The sequence below is a fragment of the Nannobrachium achirus genome (assembly GCF_963921795.1).
Source record: "Nannobrachium achirus genome assembly, chromosome: 4".
NCBI classification, from domain to species: Eukaryota; Metazoa; Chordata; class Actinopteri; order Myctophiformes; family Myctophidae; genus Nannobrachium; species Nannobrachium achirus.
The window spans coordinates 45,169,777-45,187,276 of NC_137813.1; the positions used below are offsets into that span (position 1 = coordinate 45,169,777).

The 17,500-nt window shown below is 43.8% G+C and overlaps 1 protein-coding gene across 1 annotated transcript in view; it reads right to left on the reverse strand.

The window, feature by feature from the left end:
* The window catches only part of col5a3a (collagen, type V, alpha 3a), a gene marked incomplete at its 5' end in the record, with an annotated part of 77,776 nt that extends 62,895 nt beyond the window's left edge, over positions 1-14,881 (reverse strand). The window contains 4 exons of the mRNA XM_080723321.1: positions 7,828-7,990; positions 9,284-9,497; positions 10,085-10,252; positions 14,860-14,881. Of these exons, the coding sequence (XP_080579447.1) occupies positions 7,828-7,990; positions 9,284-9,497; positions 10,085-10,252; positions 14,860-14,881 (567 nt within the window). The remainder of the gene's footprint in view (positions 1-7,827; positions 7,991-9,283; positions 9,498-10,084; positions 10,253-14,859) is intronic.
* Between the last annotated feature and the right edge of the window lie 2,619 nt (positions 14,882-17,500).

Sequence of the window (17,500 nt, forward strand, 5' to 3'; positions counted from 1 at the left end):
GGGTTCAAGTGGTTAATATAGAAATGAAAAAAAAAAAAGGTTTCTATCACACAAAGATTTGGAGGGCCCCCTGTTGTAACTCTGAGGACCCCCTAGGGGTCCCAGACCCCCTGATGTATACAAAGATATGCATCCCCGTACCAAAGGACGGAATACGAATTTGAATGAGGTTTTTCCTCATTCAAATTCGTATTCCGTCCTTTGGTATGGGGATTAGTCCGACAAATGCTTGGATATGTCTAAAATCATGAGGGATTGCTATGCATGTAGCTGCAGCCCTGTTCTTTGCTTTAAGAAAACATCACACTAGAGAGAGGGGGGGGGGGTGTAATTCTATCCAATCTCAGAGATGACAGAGGAGATGACAGAGAGGTTTCGAGCCAGGCTTTCTTCTAACAGTTATCGCACCGAAACACACCGCAAGCAAACTCGTGCCCGAGTCATGACCCATTCCTGCTTTATTTGCTCAGAATATCTTAAGAGAATACATCTGCGGCAAAGCAGGGAACATATTAACCTCAGCTGAATCATCTCAAGCGCCGAGACCATGACAAACACAAACATCCTGCATTAGCAAGGACAGACAGAGTGTAAAGTTGCATCGAGCTGTACAGAACTGATCTGCCAAATTCCCACTAAAAGCACCTGTGATTTAGTGTGGTAGAGATCAGACACGTGCACACATAGACAACAAAGGGGGCTTGAGCCCCTGCCCTTTTACCCGCCTGTAAAAAGTGCCCTCTCGAGACCACGAATGCAGTTTTTACTATGGTGAAAGAAATGCAAATGCCCTCCTTTCCGTGCCATACCTGAAGGCAGCAATCAAGAGAATTGCCTTGTCCAAACTCTCCTGAACTTTAAGGCAGCATCTAATGTTGAAAGAATTACCCTCTCTGTGTAGAAACTGACTTGATTTTGCTTAGTTCAGTGTGGTATCAAGCACTGAAAATAGCCGACCTCCAAGCTCACAACGCGTCGCGCTGCGACGCGTTGTGAGCTTGGAGGTCTGCTATTTTCAATATTTTCACCAAAAGCCCCTTTTAGAAATGTCACCCCCTGCCTCTCTAACATTCTCTCCACGTCCCTCGTAGAGACGGTGACCTTTACTCATTAACTCATTAACCTGTTGTGTGATGGGGCCCTGCCGTCTGCAAGCCAACATTCACAGCACTCCACCCTATCAGATCTCGCCAGGGCCTTATTTGAGACCCTTGACCCATTGAGTGCATTCCCCTTCACCCAGCCTTAATATATGAGATTCCACTCTCTGAAATCCAACTGCGTCTGGTGTGACTCATGGTAGATTTGTTTTCTTGTGTCCCTGAGGGTGAGTGTGAGTTCCATATCGTCACTGTCGGGTGGAAACCTCGTATCTCCAAGTTTCAAATTTGTATGTTCTTTCGCAAAGTAAAGACCTGCTTCATCAGACAAGGCCGTCGCACAAAAGTAGTGAAAACAGCAGATCTACAAACACACAACGCCTCGCACTGAATCATTTTTAAAATGATAAATGCAAAACGAAGGGTTTTGGACGTACAAGGTTTTCACCCGACAACGACGATATTGGTTTATAGCAAACAGTCAAACACAGCCCTCGTCATGAAACAGCACGTTGTTGCTGTGTTCTTGTGCAACAAGTAACACAACTAACCAAAAACATATGACCACAATCAGTCAGAAATCATTACCGAAGGAAAATGCATCTACGCCAGACCTTGACCAATTTACTCTTCAATCCTCCAATCTGTGAGCTTTTTGTTTTTTTTATTAGATCTGAATCCGAGCATTGAAACAAAGCTGTTTAATGACATGCTTTATATGTCAACGACTCAACATGTGCCTGCGTCAGCGAAAAGCACCCAAAACATTTCAGCTTCTCCAGCCCTCGCCCAGATGGGAAAGGGTCTGGATTTCTCACAAATAAACACTGGGCTGGATCCTATCTGGGCAGCGAGCGTGTTGGAGACACACAAACAGGGCACACAGAGGCCACAGAGGGAGCCGAGCCAGACTTGTGGACAGTTTGATGTTTGATTTGGTGCAAAAAAAAAAGCGACATGGCGTTTTGGTTTTAGCGCTAAAGATCCTGTTGTAGCTGTTTTGCCGGCAATCTGGAAGCAATAGAAACATGAGGGGCTGACCGCTTGTCCCCAGGCTCACATGCATGTGCTCCCACGCTGCGAGAACTGGGCCGGAACACTGGCTCCCTCTACCCCTCTACCCCCGGGCCCTGAGCTCCCAGAGCCAGGCCCTGGGAACAGATAGGTCCACAGGCCTGGCCTGAGAATGGACTGCTCCATGGAATGACCTCTCCTCCTCCCCTGGTACCAACAACCTCACCCCCAACTTAGCATACCACACACACACACACAGGAACAAACAGACACACACGTACACAGACACACACACAAACAAACAAAAAAACAAACACACACACACACGCACATGCGCGCGCGTACACACACACACACACACACACACACACACACACACACACACACACACACACACACACACACAGCTAGCTAACAAAAACAAACACTTTCAAGCACCCTTTTCAACAGATACTCTTCAAGGACATCTTTTGAGAACCACTCCTATATTGATACTGTATGAAGTCCTTGCCATAAGATCAAATGCTGTATGTTAATACTGCATTGCAAAATCCCCTCACATACCGGTAGATGTAAAACCATTATCGAATAATGAATCGAAATGAATGTATTTAATTAAAATTGTAATATATAGTGTGAGATTATGCTATTAAACAATTCACCACAAAACGAATACTGGTCTTTTATTTTGAAGGGAGAGAGCACACACCCTTGAGTGATGCTCACTGATGGCGATCAAGTCGTTAAAAGACAAGAGAAGGCCTCAAACGTTTCTCTGTTTAGTCATAGATCCTTCAATACATTCATCATTATAAAAACACACAGATGCACTTATGTGCAAATGTACAGATACAAAACAACAACTAAAGAGGTCAATAGTAGCATTATTATTATCATTATGATTGAAAACTGTGTCCAAACGTTCAGGGACGTGCTGGGCCCCTGATTCAGCCCGGGAAAAAGAGTTGGAGAGGCCCTCATTGCGCGCTATAGAGAGAGACCTCTCTATAGCGCTGCTGCTACTCAAAGATTTGCCATTTCAGATCATGACAAGTGACAAGCCAGTGGGCCAATTACATGAGTTATATTTGGTCATTGTCGGGTGGAAACCTTGTACGTCCAAAAACGTTTCAAAAAATTATTTAAACTAGTGAAAACAGCCGATCTACAAGCACACAACGCCGGTGCGAGGCGTTGTGTGCTTGTAGATCTGCTGTTTTTTTTTGTCGGCCGCCCAGCCCCCAAAATGGAACGAAGGCCGACATTTTATTTTTATTTTTTTCCTAATGGCCGGCCTGGACCGGCCGTGAATGAACCGGCCGTTCGGGAGTTGTCCCGCTTTTCCCAATGGCCAGCACGTCCCTGCAAACGTTCAATATTTTCCAGGATGCGTGGGAACCCTGCTAGCTCATTCGCTCATCCACTGAACGGAAAACATGGACTGGATGGAAGGATGACAGAGGATGATACAGTGAGTCACTGCCACAAAGAAATATCACCACCACAAGTACAGCAAGCAAAGGGCGGGACTGTTGATCTTTTGGAGCAAGGGCAAAGACTGACAGTACTGAGGAACGATCTCCCTTGCTATTAACAGGGAAATTTATGGGGCCCACATGATAGAGACAGATTGCTTAATTGGAGTGGGACACTGTGATGTATCTCGAGAAATAAATCGTCACTGTCGGGCAGAAACCTTGTATCTCCAAGTTTCAAATGTGTATGTTTTTTTTCCAAAGTAAAGCCCTGCTTCATCATACAACACTGTCGCACAAGACTAGTGAAAATACCAGATCTACAAGCACAGAACGCCTCGCACTAGATCGGCTATTTTCACCATTTCAAATTGATAAATGCAAAAGAGCGGTTTTGGACATACAAGGTTTCCACCCGACAACAACGAAATACTGGACTGCCTGTCCCTGTCTGCACAGGGATGGTGTGGGAGGGGGTGACTTATGGCAGTGGTTCCCAAACCTTTCAGGTCGAGACCCAAAAGAGAAACGTTTGCGTGGGACAGCAGATGTACAAGCTCACAACGCATCACTTTGCGCTGCGTTGTGAGCTTGTAGATCAGCTATTTTAACAACTTTTTTGACATTGTTTTCTAATTTATGGATTTTCTTTTCTTTTCTTTTCTTTTCTTTTTTTTTATTAAATTACTTCATTCATGAAAATCTTAGCTTTTTTGTGAATGTTTTTTGAAAATGTTTCGAAATAATAATTAAAAACAAAATGTAGGAAACAAAAATTAAGGGACCCATAGAAAATGGGTCCGCGACCCACAAATGGGTCCTGACCCAGTGCTTGGGAACCAGTGACTTATGGCATGGGATGGCCAATCGTGAAAAAGTTAGGAGAGGGGTGGAGCTTGTACGGGGGAGGTTATTGTGGGTAGCTATTTGACTATGCAAGCATGCCCAAAGGTGGTGACTTTTCTGTCAGCATGCAAGGACATCTGGTTTTCTTCGAGTGAAATCAGAGAAGGCACGTGCCCACTAGGCTAAAGATAATAGCCCCGCTCCTCTGTACTTATTCCAAAGGTCAAAACAGCTTTGGTTTAGATGCAAACCTGAGGGGGTGAAAGATGTTAAGATGGCCTGCAATGTGAACTCTCTCTCTCTGTGTCTCCGTCTGCTTTGCTCTCATTTCAGCGCTGAACAGACACAAAGCCTGAGGTCATGGCAATAGAGAGAGAGAGGGTTTAAGCTGATCTCTGTTGCATGCTGGGGGCGAGTGATTTAGAGTGGAGCCTCATTGGGAATGACAATGGCACACAGTTGCACATTGTCATGGGAGGCACGGAGAAGGATTTATGACAATAAAGGTTACTGAAATGAAAACGAGGAGAATTGGAGCAGGTCCCAGAACCATAGCTTCCAACTTCTGGCTCTTTCTTCTCCCGCGTATAGATACTCTTATATCGTCATCACTGTCAGAGAAACCTCGTATCTCCAAGTTTCAAATGTGTAAGTTTTTTCGCGAAGTAAAGCCCTGCTTCATCAGACAAGGCTGTCGCACAAAAGTAGTGAAAACAGCAGATCTACAAGCACACAATGCCTCGTGGTGCAAGGCGTTGTGTGCTTGTAGATCGGCTGTTTTCACTAGTTTAGTTCTTTTTTTTAAATGATAAAAACTGACGGTTTTGGACATACCAGGTTTCCACCCGACAACGACGATATTCATGTGTGTGTGAACAGCTATTCGATTTCCCCCAAGCTGTGGAAGCCAACTTTCAACTTCAAAGGTTAAAAAGTGGTTTTCCGGCAAGCAAACAATGTAGAGAAGTGGAGTAGGAATAATGGTCGGCACGACCCCTGTCCTCCTCTGCTGACAGCCTGACAGGTAATAAGGACCCAAAGAAAATGTGCTTGTCGCCACGGGGGTCAACACAGACAGAGAAGCAACAGGAATTCCTTCTCTATGGGGAGATAGAGAAGGAAAGCCAAGTGAAGGAAAGGCCTGGAATATGGAACTACTATATACCATTCATTACTCTGACTTTAATTAACTCTGCGAGTGTACAGGTTTGTTGACTGGAACACATACACATTCACTGATTCACACTCACACACACACACGTCTGTAATGTCCAAACACACAATTGTCCATTCATATCGCCATCAACGCGTCTACGAGGATTTTAGGCTGACACGGCAGTGTGTCAGTCGTACATAGGTGTGGCGATGGAAATGGAGCTCGGGCAAGTCTGGACGACACTGATCAACCCCACCCCCTCCTTCCTCTCATCCCTCCTGGCCCCTCGTCCTCTTGTCCTCTTTTCCCCCCTCTCTCTCTCCTTCCCCTCCCTCTCTCTCGTCTCTTGTTGTCTCCTGTCTCCAGGGGCGTCACATGGGGGGGAAAGTGGGACTGAGTTACTAGGGCCCTAATTGTTTTATACTTTAACTATTGAAAAATAGCAGATATACAAGCTTGTAGATCAGCTATTTTTTTAAAAGACGTAAAAATGGGTGCAAATCGTTGAATATATGTATTTTTTAAGCAAACATTTATAACTCAAGTTTTGTTCTGGGGGGTCCCTGGAACTACATATTTTGAGATGGGGGTCTATGGCCAAATACTGTACATATAAATTTTGGGGGTCCTTCACATGAAACATTTTGAGCACCACTGACATAGAAACATGACAAAGACTTGCACACATTTTCAAGATCTTTCAAAAATAGCAGATCTACAAGCTCGCAGCTTGTGAGTTTGTAGATCTGCTATTTTTCTAAAGTTAAAGCACAAAATAACGCAGAGAATCCTTGTACCCAGGGCCTAGAATTTGGTGTGACACTCCTGCCTGTCTCACCCTGCCCTCGCTCAGTCTCATTATTACAGCCCCAGCCCTCCAGCAGTAACAGCACGCCCAGCACTTCTGATACGACGCATGAGTGTGTTGATGCAGAGACCTGTGAAACCTTTCTAAGTGTGTTACTTTGAGGAATGAAGTTATAAATAAGGGAAAGTCATCCGAATGGAAAAACAAGGTTATCAGGAACCCCCCCTAGTGGCTCCATGTCAGAAGATTCGGTTAATACGCATTATATATTACTCTAGTGAATAGCTCCTCTGGCTTCAATTGCCTACTTGATGAAATAAGCTCACATCGTATTCATCATATGAAGTGGGTAATCACCTCATATGCTCCCTTAACGAGAAAGGCTCCCAAAAAGAAAACATATTTCATATATCGCTGTAATTCCAGGTATCAGTCAAAGTAATTCAAATTCCACCGTCAATGCTACATGCGTGAAACAGAATATCGAATTAACATAAATGCTTAAAACATTAAAAATAGAAATCCCCAAATTGCCCAGGCAGCAAACTTGATGAAATCAAGTTTGATTTCTTCTATGCCTGGTGATTAGTGGTGGAAAACGTAAGTAAAAGTATTAATAGTGCAATATATCAGTACAAGTCCGGAATTCAAAATGTATTTGAGTAAGAATACAAAAGTAGCCTATTGGCATCAAAATGTACTTAAAGTAGCAAAAGTAAAAGTACTCATTGTGCAAAATGTCCCATTTCAAGAAAATAGCAGATCTCCTATTAGCTTAGCCTTTGTTTTTCTTTTGTTTTCTATGTCTTTCTTGTGGATTGTACTGTTTGTTGTAAAAGTTGTAAAAGTAATAAAAATACTTGAATGCCAATAAAAAAAGGAAAATAGCAGATCTACAAGCTCACCATGCGTCGCATCGCGATGCATTGTGAGCTTGTAGATTGTCTATTTTCAAATGGGCGAAATGTATAAAGGGCTGAAGTGGTTAATGTATGTTTTGTAATAATAATCTAAATCTACAAAGTAACTAGTAACTAAAGTTTTCAAATAAGTGTAGTAGAGTAAAAGAACTGTACAATATTTGCCTCTGAGATGTAGTGGAGTAGAAGTAAAAGTATTGGAAATTGGAAATACTCAAGTTACCTCGAAATTGTACTTACTGTAAGAACAGTACTTGAGCAAATGTACAAGGTTACTTTAGACCAGTGGTCCTCAAAGTGGGGTCCAGGGACTCTGTGGGTTCCTTTTGGGAGGTCTAAATTGACCCTTTCAAGTATGTAACTCTGACTGTATACAAATGAAACCAAATGGACCCTTATGGGTCCATTTGGTTTCATTTGTATACAGTCAGAGTTAAGGGGAGACCGTGACATTTTAAAGTTTGAGAACCACTGCTTTAGACGACTGCTGGTGATCAGGTTCACCCACCTCAAACACAGCCTCGTCCAGAAGCCTGGTCCCGAACACGGCCACACCCTCCGTGCTGATGACAGGGTTGTCTCCTCGCAGCAGATCCAGCGTCTCTATCTTCTTACAGTCGAGGTAGAGGGTAACAGACTTGTCCTGCACACTGTAGGCTATCCTGTGCCATCTAGGGGTAGAACAAAGGGAGAGTGACGGGGGGTGGGGGCAGCTTAAGGATGAGCTTACCAACGCGTGGGATTCAAAGTCAAAATGCAGCCGTAACCATATGTTTCCCTACGGGAGCTGTAAACACAAAACATATGGTTACTTCTGTCTGTATAGAGTACGGGTCAAAGTGTATCCAACAAAAGCAGCCGCGCGAGGAGATGATTCAGAGGTAATCTATGCATCGTGAGAGTCATACAAACAGACACGTACGTTCTTTTGAGCTCCAGACAGAGAAGAACAGATTTCCTACGGTCTGATGATGAAGGGCAAAGACATGTAAAATATGAAATAACTGCATCAGGGGGCTCTGGGAATGTTCTATTACATTAAAGGTCACTCATTCAGGGTCAGGGTGTCAGTTGTCTGTGTGTGTCAGAATCAAGTAAGTCGCTTTGGATTAATAGCGTCTACTAAATGCCTAAATTGTAAACTGTGAGTGGGGCTACTTGAGGTAAACACTGTTTCTCAGTCTTACAGGTCCACTGTATCGAGGCACATTCTGCACCTGTTAAAGCAACTGATTGGCTTGGGAGGTAGATATATTTTTTTATTTACGTCGCTTGCACCAAAGGTGCCCCCAGCCCATATGGGTTTATAAGACACTATATAATGTAACTGCTTTAAAACATTATCCCACTAAGCTCAGTGGTTCTCAAACTTTGAAATCTGAAGGTCTCCCCTTAACTTTGACAGTGTACAAATGGAACTAAATGGACCCGTTAGGGTTCATTTAGTTCCATTTGTACACTGTCAAAGTTACAGACTTGTATGGGTCCACTTTGAGAAACACTGCTCTAGCTCACTACGTGTGGTGATGCGACATGTTATGAGCTTGTAGATGTGCTATTGTCTATATTTTTTGAAATATAGCTCAGGGGTAGAGAAACCGTTATTAGAGCTCAGGGGTAGAGAAACCATTATTAGAGCATGAAGGGTTCCCGAAGGGTTCACAGTTCGAATCCGGGCTCCCCCTGAGTTAATGTCGAAGAGTCCTTGAGCAAGACTCTGAACCCCTAGTTGCTCCCGGTGAGTAGGTTGGTGACTTGCAAGGTTTCCTCCGCCACCGGTGTATGAATGTGTGCGTGAATGGGTGAATGTAATGCACAATCTATGTAAAGCGCCTTGGATAAAAGCGCTATATAAATGCACCATTTACCCTTTGAAAATATGAAGAAATGTCTGGACATTATAATGGCATGTCCAAAACAAGGATCACAAGGGTTCACATAGTTAATACTCTGGAGCAACCCACTTTCCATCTGCCAGGTTGATCTTCTTGAAGGTGGGGAACTCTTGTGGTGAAGGCTGACCCCGGTGGTCCTCATACAGGAAGACGGGTGACCGTCCCACCTCGAGCCCCAGTTGCTGGACCCCCTGTTCATCGTACACCGAGAGCAGGAAGAACTGCGTGCCCTTCTTGGCCCGGACCGTTGCCATCAGAGAGAAGTCCACAGGGAAAGGAGAATCTGCGGAGAGGATGAAGAAGAAGACAACGAAGAGAATGAGTGAGACAACACTGCAACAAGAGAGGAGAGTTGAGGAGAGCAGCAGGGACATAAAGAGAATGTTAGAGAGGAAGGTGCTGAAATATCTAAAAGGGCCTTTAGGTGGAATTATAAAAAATAGCAGACCTCCAAGCTCACAACGCGTCGTGCTGCAAAGCGTTGTGAGCTTGGAGGTCAGCTATTTTCGGTGCTTGATACCACAATGAGCATAATCAATACTGGAGATGTGGTGTACAGCATGGATTTCTACACAGAGAGAGGGCAATTCTTTCAACATAAGATGCTGCATTCAAGTTCAGGAGAGTTTGGACAAGGCAATTCTCTTGAATGCTGCCTTCGGGTATGGCCTGGAAAGAGGGCATTTGCATTTCTTTCACCGTAGTGAAAACTGCAATCATGGTCTGGAGAGGGCACTTTTTACGGACGGCTAAAAGGGCAGGGTCTCAAGCCCCCTTTTATATCTATGTGTGCACGTGCCTAGAGAGCAGAGCAGAGCAGAGCAGAAATAAAGGGAAAATAAAAAACAAAACTCCATGAGTGTCCAGTACCAGGGAAAAGCTGCTTGGTGGGGGCACTGAGCTGGATCTTCTTGTCTATCCTGTAGGCCAGGTCTGTCTCCTCCAGGCCTTGCCTGCTCCTACAGAGACCGGCCTCCAAGTTCACTCCCTCCATGTTGTCCGACAGCTCCAGCAGCTTCAGCACGTCCACGGGATCAGCTGCGGGGCGGAGAAGACGAGAACAGCAGCGACAGCTGAGTTAGCAGACACATGAAAAAAGCACACAGGGTGTGTGTCGTGTACAAAATATCAAATGTAAATATTAATTTTTGACAAAGACATTAATCTTTTAATAAGTGACTTTCTGGCTGTCCCAAAAAGCCGAGTGAGGAAACTACAAGATTACTAAATTGGACCTTGTGACAGAAAGGGTATTTCATAGGGTGTGTTGTGTACAAAATATCACATGTACTGTAAATATATATATATTTATTTTTACACAGACATCTATACTTTAATACGTGACTTTCTGTCTATCCCAAAATGCTGAGTGAGGAAGCTACATGATTACAAAAGTGGGCCTTATGACAGAGGGCAACAGGATGCTTTTCTCTTATGTCAGTCTCACAGCGCCGCTGGGCTGATGCGAACACGCTCCGCTGTCTGCTCTGTTAAGTGCTGGTTGTTACAGAGCAGCCGGTTTAGTGTGGGCTGGAAACAGATCTCTTAAAGTGCATATAGGCTTCCTGCTTTCTGGGGAGCTAGAGGCAGGGGCGTCACAAGGGGGGGGAAGTGGGACTGAGTTACTAGGGCCCAAGGTGGAGGGGCCTTCGTTATTTTATACTTTAGCTATTGAAAAATAGCAGATATACAAGCTCACAGCGCGGCGCTGCGAGCTTGTAGATCTGCTATTTTTGAAAAAGTTGTGAAAATGTGTGCAAATCTTTGAATATAACTCAAATGCTGCTTCCAGTCCCTGGAATTAAATATTTTGAAATGGGGGTCCATGGCCAAATACATATAATTTTGGGGGTCCTTCACATGGAAATGTTTGAGCACCACTGACATAGAAACATAGTTTTTTTTTTCAAAAAACCTTAGTAAGGATTTGAAATATTTTCACAATTTTTCAGAAATAGCAGATCTACAAGCTCACAATATCTGCTATTTTTCAATAGTTAAAGCACTAAATAATGCGTAATAATTCATGGGGGGCCCGCAGTGAATCCTTGTACCCAGGGCCCAGAATTTGGTGCGACACCCCTGCCGGGGGCGCTAGAGGAGACAACTCCTTAGAGAGGTGGCTGGCTGCAGGTGGCCTGTCTTCTGTGGCTGTTATTACAGGGAGAGGGGTGTTACACGGCCGAGCCCATAATACTACTGCAGTGTACACCTGTCAGCTGCCACCTGCACACAGCCCGTATACGCCAACAGCAAGCAGCTCATTTATCTGATTTCGGGCACTTCGCCGGCATAACAAAAGCACACAGGCGATTTGTATGCACGGTAACATTTTCGGTGTTGAATTCCTAATTTTACAGTCTGTTTGCATATCGTCGTTGTCGAGTGAAAACCTTGTATGTCCAAGATAATTCGTTTTCCATTTGTCATTCTAGAAATGATTTACACTAGTGAAAACAGCCGATCTATAAGCACACAACGCCTCGCACCGCGAGGCGTTGTGTGCTTGTAGATCTGCTGTTTTCACTATACTTTTGTGCTACAGCCTTGTATGATAAAGCAGGGCTTTACTTTGTGAAAGAACGTACAAATGTAAAACTTGGAGATACGAGGTTTCCACCCGACAACGACGATATCAAAGTGTACTTATTAGCGATGAACACAACTCCATATAGGGATTCTCTCAGCGGTAAAGAAGCATACAGTATGTCTCGTTACAGTGAGTCCTTTTTTGCAGTTGGCCAGTCGCGTTATTAGATGTTTTGTTGATAAAGTGCTGCCATGAGCATTAGGCGAGGTTCAGAGCTTTGTGTGCAGGCGGTCTCCCGCCAGCTGCCAGAGGGAGCGCGTTCAGGGCAACTCAGCACTTAGCATTCCAGGCATCCGAAACGAGGAGCCTCGATTCAAACTGCTTTACTCACTTACTCGCGAGCTCTCCTTTTATTCTCGCCGTTAATTAAACATGTGGAGGGAGTTTACTGGTGCCCCAGACATTGCTCGCAGAAGAAGAACAACATGTTACATTTTTATGGCATTATTTATTTTCACAGCAAAAGCCCTTTATTTTTGGGCAGCTCCGAGCTCGCCCACTGGGTCCCCTGGCACAATAAACCCTTTTGCAAATCCCGCCCCATTCTGCCCTGTTACTATGATGGGACATTAACCCTGGGCAGATTGTTTTTATAGTGGAAGTGGATGGGATTTTTTTCCCCTTCATAGCCTCATTACAGCTATATAAAGTACCAAAGGAAAAACACCTAGGTGATATTAATAAAAAGGGAAGACAAAGGTACAGTAGTTACATTGCAAAACAGGGGATTTACCCGAAAATATATGTTTTAATTTGTTTAATCCCAGTGGGACAGAATCCTCTTTGCAGATTCTTTTATAGTGGTAGTGGATGCGATTTTTTTTCCCTTCATAGCCTCATTACAGCTATATAAAGTACCACAAAAAACACATCTACGTGATATTAATAAAAAGGGAAGAAAAAGGTACAGTAATTACATAGCAAAACAGTAGTTTTCCCCCGAAAAATAAATGTTTTAATTAGTTTAATCCTCTGGATCAGAGATAGAAAGAGAAGCGCATTGCATCTTGGGTACTAGGAAGAGGACAGAGAGAATGTTTCTCCTCACATAATAGGCTGGCTTTTCGTAATTCTGCCCATTTAAATTATATGTACCCAATCGTGACTCTTAGACCATTGATAAGGTACATGTGAACTAGTTTGTTGAAGCTTATTCGTTATGATGAGCGAGATCGCTTGACGCTTGCCGTCGCTATCACCGTACCGGCCGATCTCCGTGTCGCGCACTGCGGACAGTTTTTGAAAGGCTGAAGCAACATTCTCCACTGCACAAACTCCACCCCCGATAGCAAAAAGTGAATGTTTTTTTCTGGTTGGCCAGTCAGGGAGTCTCAGGGACCAATCAGAAGGCTGACAAACGGTCTATTGCAACGGGGCCTGTAAAGAGGTTAAGCCGTGAATTACAGCCCAGGCCCCTCACAATAGAAAACATTAGTAACAGATCTAAAGGTATTTCAGACCAGAAGGGCTTTAATTTTATAATTCAGCGCGGAGTCGTAAACAAACCCAGTAAATTAAATAATTTACAGCTGGCTCCCTGCCTCGTAGCGAGCAGAGCGGTTAGGCTGATGGCCTGCAGCCATACGGTACCTGGCACTAATACAGACTCGCCCACACACAGACATTTATGACCCTTTTCAAATCTGTGTAATTGGCAGGCATGACTGTGAACCAACAACTAAATGTCAATGAATAATTTATCAGGTCAGAGATCAGCATCCATCTCTCTCTCTGTGTGTCCCATGCCTCATGCACATGCATGCACAGAGACCGGAGGAAGAGAGGTTAATAGGCCCTGATGTTTGGAACTGCCGGCACGGTATTCTAATTCGTAGCAGCATGGGTCTAATTATACAAGAGGTTTGGGATGCTGTCCGCCCGTCAGGAAGAGCACCTGACAAATGGCCTGGACTAACTCAATCAACTTTTCACCACAAAACACTTTCTTCTGCGTTCTTTCTCCAAATCCAAGCATTCCAAAGAGATAACGCCATCATATAACTGAACGCTGAACAAAAACAACAACAGCTGAGCGACGAACTGACCGTTTTCTACAGGAGGTGAGATAAAAGTAATTGTTCACCATCACTAGCACAAAATAAATTAATTTTCGTCTTTTAAAGAAATCAGGTAATACATTCTCTTCACGTTGTGGCAGCGCGCTGAAAGGAGAACACTCTTGACCTATGGCCCTACTCTCGACACAGAGCTGTCGATGTGCAACAACACCGCAGGGAACACAGAGAGAGAGAGAGAGAGAGAGAGAGAGAGAGAGAGAGAGAGAGAGAGAGAGAGAGAGAGAGTAGCAGCACAAATTCCGCCAGAAAGAGAGACTTGCTTTCACAATGAGCTGAAATAACTTGGGTTTTTTTTAAGAGCAGAAATGCTGGGAGTAATAATATGCATGCATCGCACACATACTGTATACGTATGTGCAAAAACTAATGGATACAAGCTGTTTGGTGGATAAAAGTGGTAAACCAAACCCAGAGGAGGAGGACGGTCACGGATGTGACGAATTTTGAGCCGGTAGATCTGCTATTTTTAAATGAGATACATTCTCGCCACACGCCCCATCCCCAAAGAAAACAGAGGGCTGAACAGTAACGGGAAATACAAATAATCATGCTCTGAAGATTAAAACGTGCTTGTTGACTTATGATTTATATTCAAAATAAGTAACCTAAGAAACTATATAGAAACTGTATCAGAAGAAAGAACTAAATGACGACCATGCAGTCTTATGCAAAGGTTAAAATGTAATTTAGATGTTGAAGATTTGTTGACTTGGCACTTTTTGATGTTATGTTTAGACTGATTCAGAGGTTTTTGAAGGTTTACCTATGATCCTAGACTACTGAGGCCTTACACTGTCACTGTCATGCATTTGATGTATTACCTTGTGTTTACCTTGCTTACTGTAAATTGCTCTGGATCAAGAGTGTCTGCTAATGCTTAAATTGTAAATGGTGCATTTATATAGCTTCTTTATCCAAACTGCATAACATTCACCTATTCACACAGATGGCAGAGGAAACCAAACCATGCAAGGTACCAACATGCTCATCGGGCGCCATTACGGGTTCAGCGTGTTGCTCAAGGACACTTCTACAGTAACACTAGACTAGGGAGCCCAGAATCGAACCAGGAACCTTCCGATTCCCAAGCGGACACTCTAGCTCGACTTCATTTGAACAACCACGGTAATGATTTTTTATGGTGGAGTATAAATTAGGCCCCATGGTGAAAAGATTCAACCACGATAGCTGCATGTCAGAGACTCTGATAAAGTACACAGTAAAATCCTCTTGAGTTCATTTAATTAGTCACAAATGGATAAATTAACACAATTTTACTGCATATGGTGTGGTGATATACTGCAGGACGCAACACAGACAGCTGCATGCCAGAGAGCAGTGACTCTGATGAAGATTTGATGAATCTAACGATCCATGCAGTCACACTGGGAGATCCCCCATATTTTCACTATTACACAACCATGCCTGACTCTAGTGCTGTACAGAAGAAGCCTCAGGCATGAAGTCTGGATCTGGATTTAAGCCAGAATCAATACCAGACCCAATACCAATACCCTCGACTTGGCTCTGTTGCCTGTCAGCTGAAGCTGTGCCAATCGATCTAGCAGTCCTGTGCATTACCTGTATTTCATTAGGCCATACCTGTCTACCACCCCCTCCTATTATGGTGTTATAGCTCAATATGTTTGATCCTCTTTGACATATATCACCAGATGTGGTTGGTCTGCGTTCATGCCTCCATGCATTGCGATGTGTTGTGAGCTTGTACATCTGCTAATTTCGGTGCGCAACACCCGTGCACAACCAAGTATAAGTCAGGCTCTAGAGAGCGTCTACATCTAGTAGTAGCAGTGGTGTGATGATGTGAATACATCTAGCAGTAGCAGTATAGTGTGATGATGTGAATACAGATTTTGCTCTTACTGAGCAAAGTAGAGATCAGTGTTTTCCAGTAGCACCAAAAGGTCAGCGTTCATGTGAAGGGGAGGAGATTTAGACATCCAGCAATTCCCTTGCGGCGCCTTGATAGTTAACACACATGACATCTACACGCAGATGTGAACATACACACATACGGTACATGCGTGTGCAGTGTGCATGCATGCATGCATGGATGCAAGTACACATTCCACATAATGACATTTCTCTCTCTCTCTCTTGCTCTTTCTCCTTCCTTGTAGCACTTGCGTGAGACATGGTCTGCACTGCGGAAAAACATACTGCCCACAAGTCTTTCTGGCATAAGAGAGGCCTGAATTAGCTATAGCTCCCACTCCATTTCACAGAACACGCTCTGTCCGAAGCAAATGTCAGCAGGCCGTCCACAACAGTATCTCTTCTCTGACTGCGTGACACTTGACTCAATGTTTCCAATCCATGTCATGGTGCAGCCCAGTACCACCTCAGACATACAGTACAGTACATAGATATAATGTGCGCTCTGTGCTTCCTCAGCAAGAGTCTCGGAAGGCATTCCATCTGACTCATACCTCCTACACGCTCCGTTTTAAGCCTGAAAACGCACAATACTGTACTGTCCAAAACCATTGTGCCTAGGAAGGAACAAGGGGATTTTTTAGGGGATGTGATGGGGCCAACGCGGATCCAGGGCCAAGAGAAGTTCTCACACAAATGTTTGGAACCACACCCTGAGATGAGTAAGAACAGTTGGACTCGAGTTGGATTTTTTTTGCTAAGCTGAGAATTATAGCCGACGTACAAGCTCACAACGCGTCACGCTGCAAAGCATTGTGGTGCTTGTAGATCTGTTATTTTTGTCGCTCGACGCCACGCACGATTATGTGTTTTCTATGCAAAGCCTCTCCTGTTCTCTGCACTCTATTATGTGACTGCACCTTGTTTGTTGATGGAGTTTCACGCTTACTCCGCTTGTTCCAATCTCGCACTAAGTCGCTCTGGATAAGAGTGTCTGCTAAATGCCTAAATTGCCATTTTCTTTTAACCCATTTAGAACAGGTAATGTATCATTATTTTATGCTTTAACTATTGAAAAATAGCAGATATACAAGCTCACAGCGCGGCACCGAGTGCCGTGCTGCGAGCTTGTAGATCTGCTATTTTTGAAAAATCGTGAAAATTTGAATTTTGACCCGGTTCTATAAGTGTCTTTTGAATCCTTCTAAGATTTTTTGAAAAACCTGTGTTTCTATGTCAGCAATCTGGCTATAGCCATCGTCAAAGAAAAGGTCCTTTTCACTTAAATGGAGCTCAGTTGGTCTGTTCTTGAGAGACTACTATGTCAGTGGTTCTCAAACCTTTTCATGTGAAGGACCCCCAAAATCATATTTATTTGGCCACAGACCCCCATCTCAAAATATTTTGTTCCAGGGACCCCCCAGAAGCACACATGCACACATTTTCACGACTTTTTCAAAAATAGCAGATCTAGTGCCGCGCTGCGAGCTTGTAGATCTGCTATTTTTCACTGGTTAAAGCATTCAATAATTCTAGGCCTAAATGGGTTAAATTGTAAACTGTAAGCCCTTTAGATGACTTTGTAATGATGACTGCAGATGCTCTTGATACAGTACTGTAATATCTGCACATGGAACCCATGTGTGTATTAAGAGTATGCATGATGACAATATCCAGCCCACCACAGCGCCTTCATGTTTATTTGAAGTGTCACGATTCTAC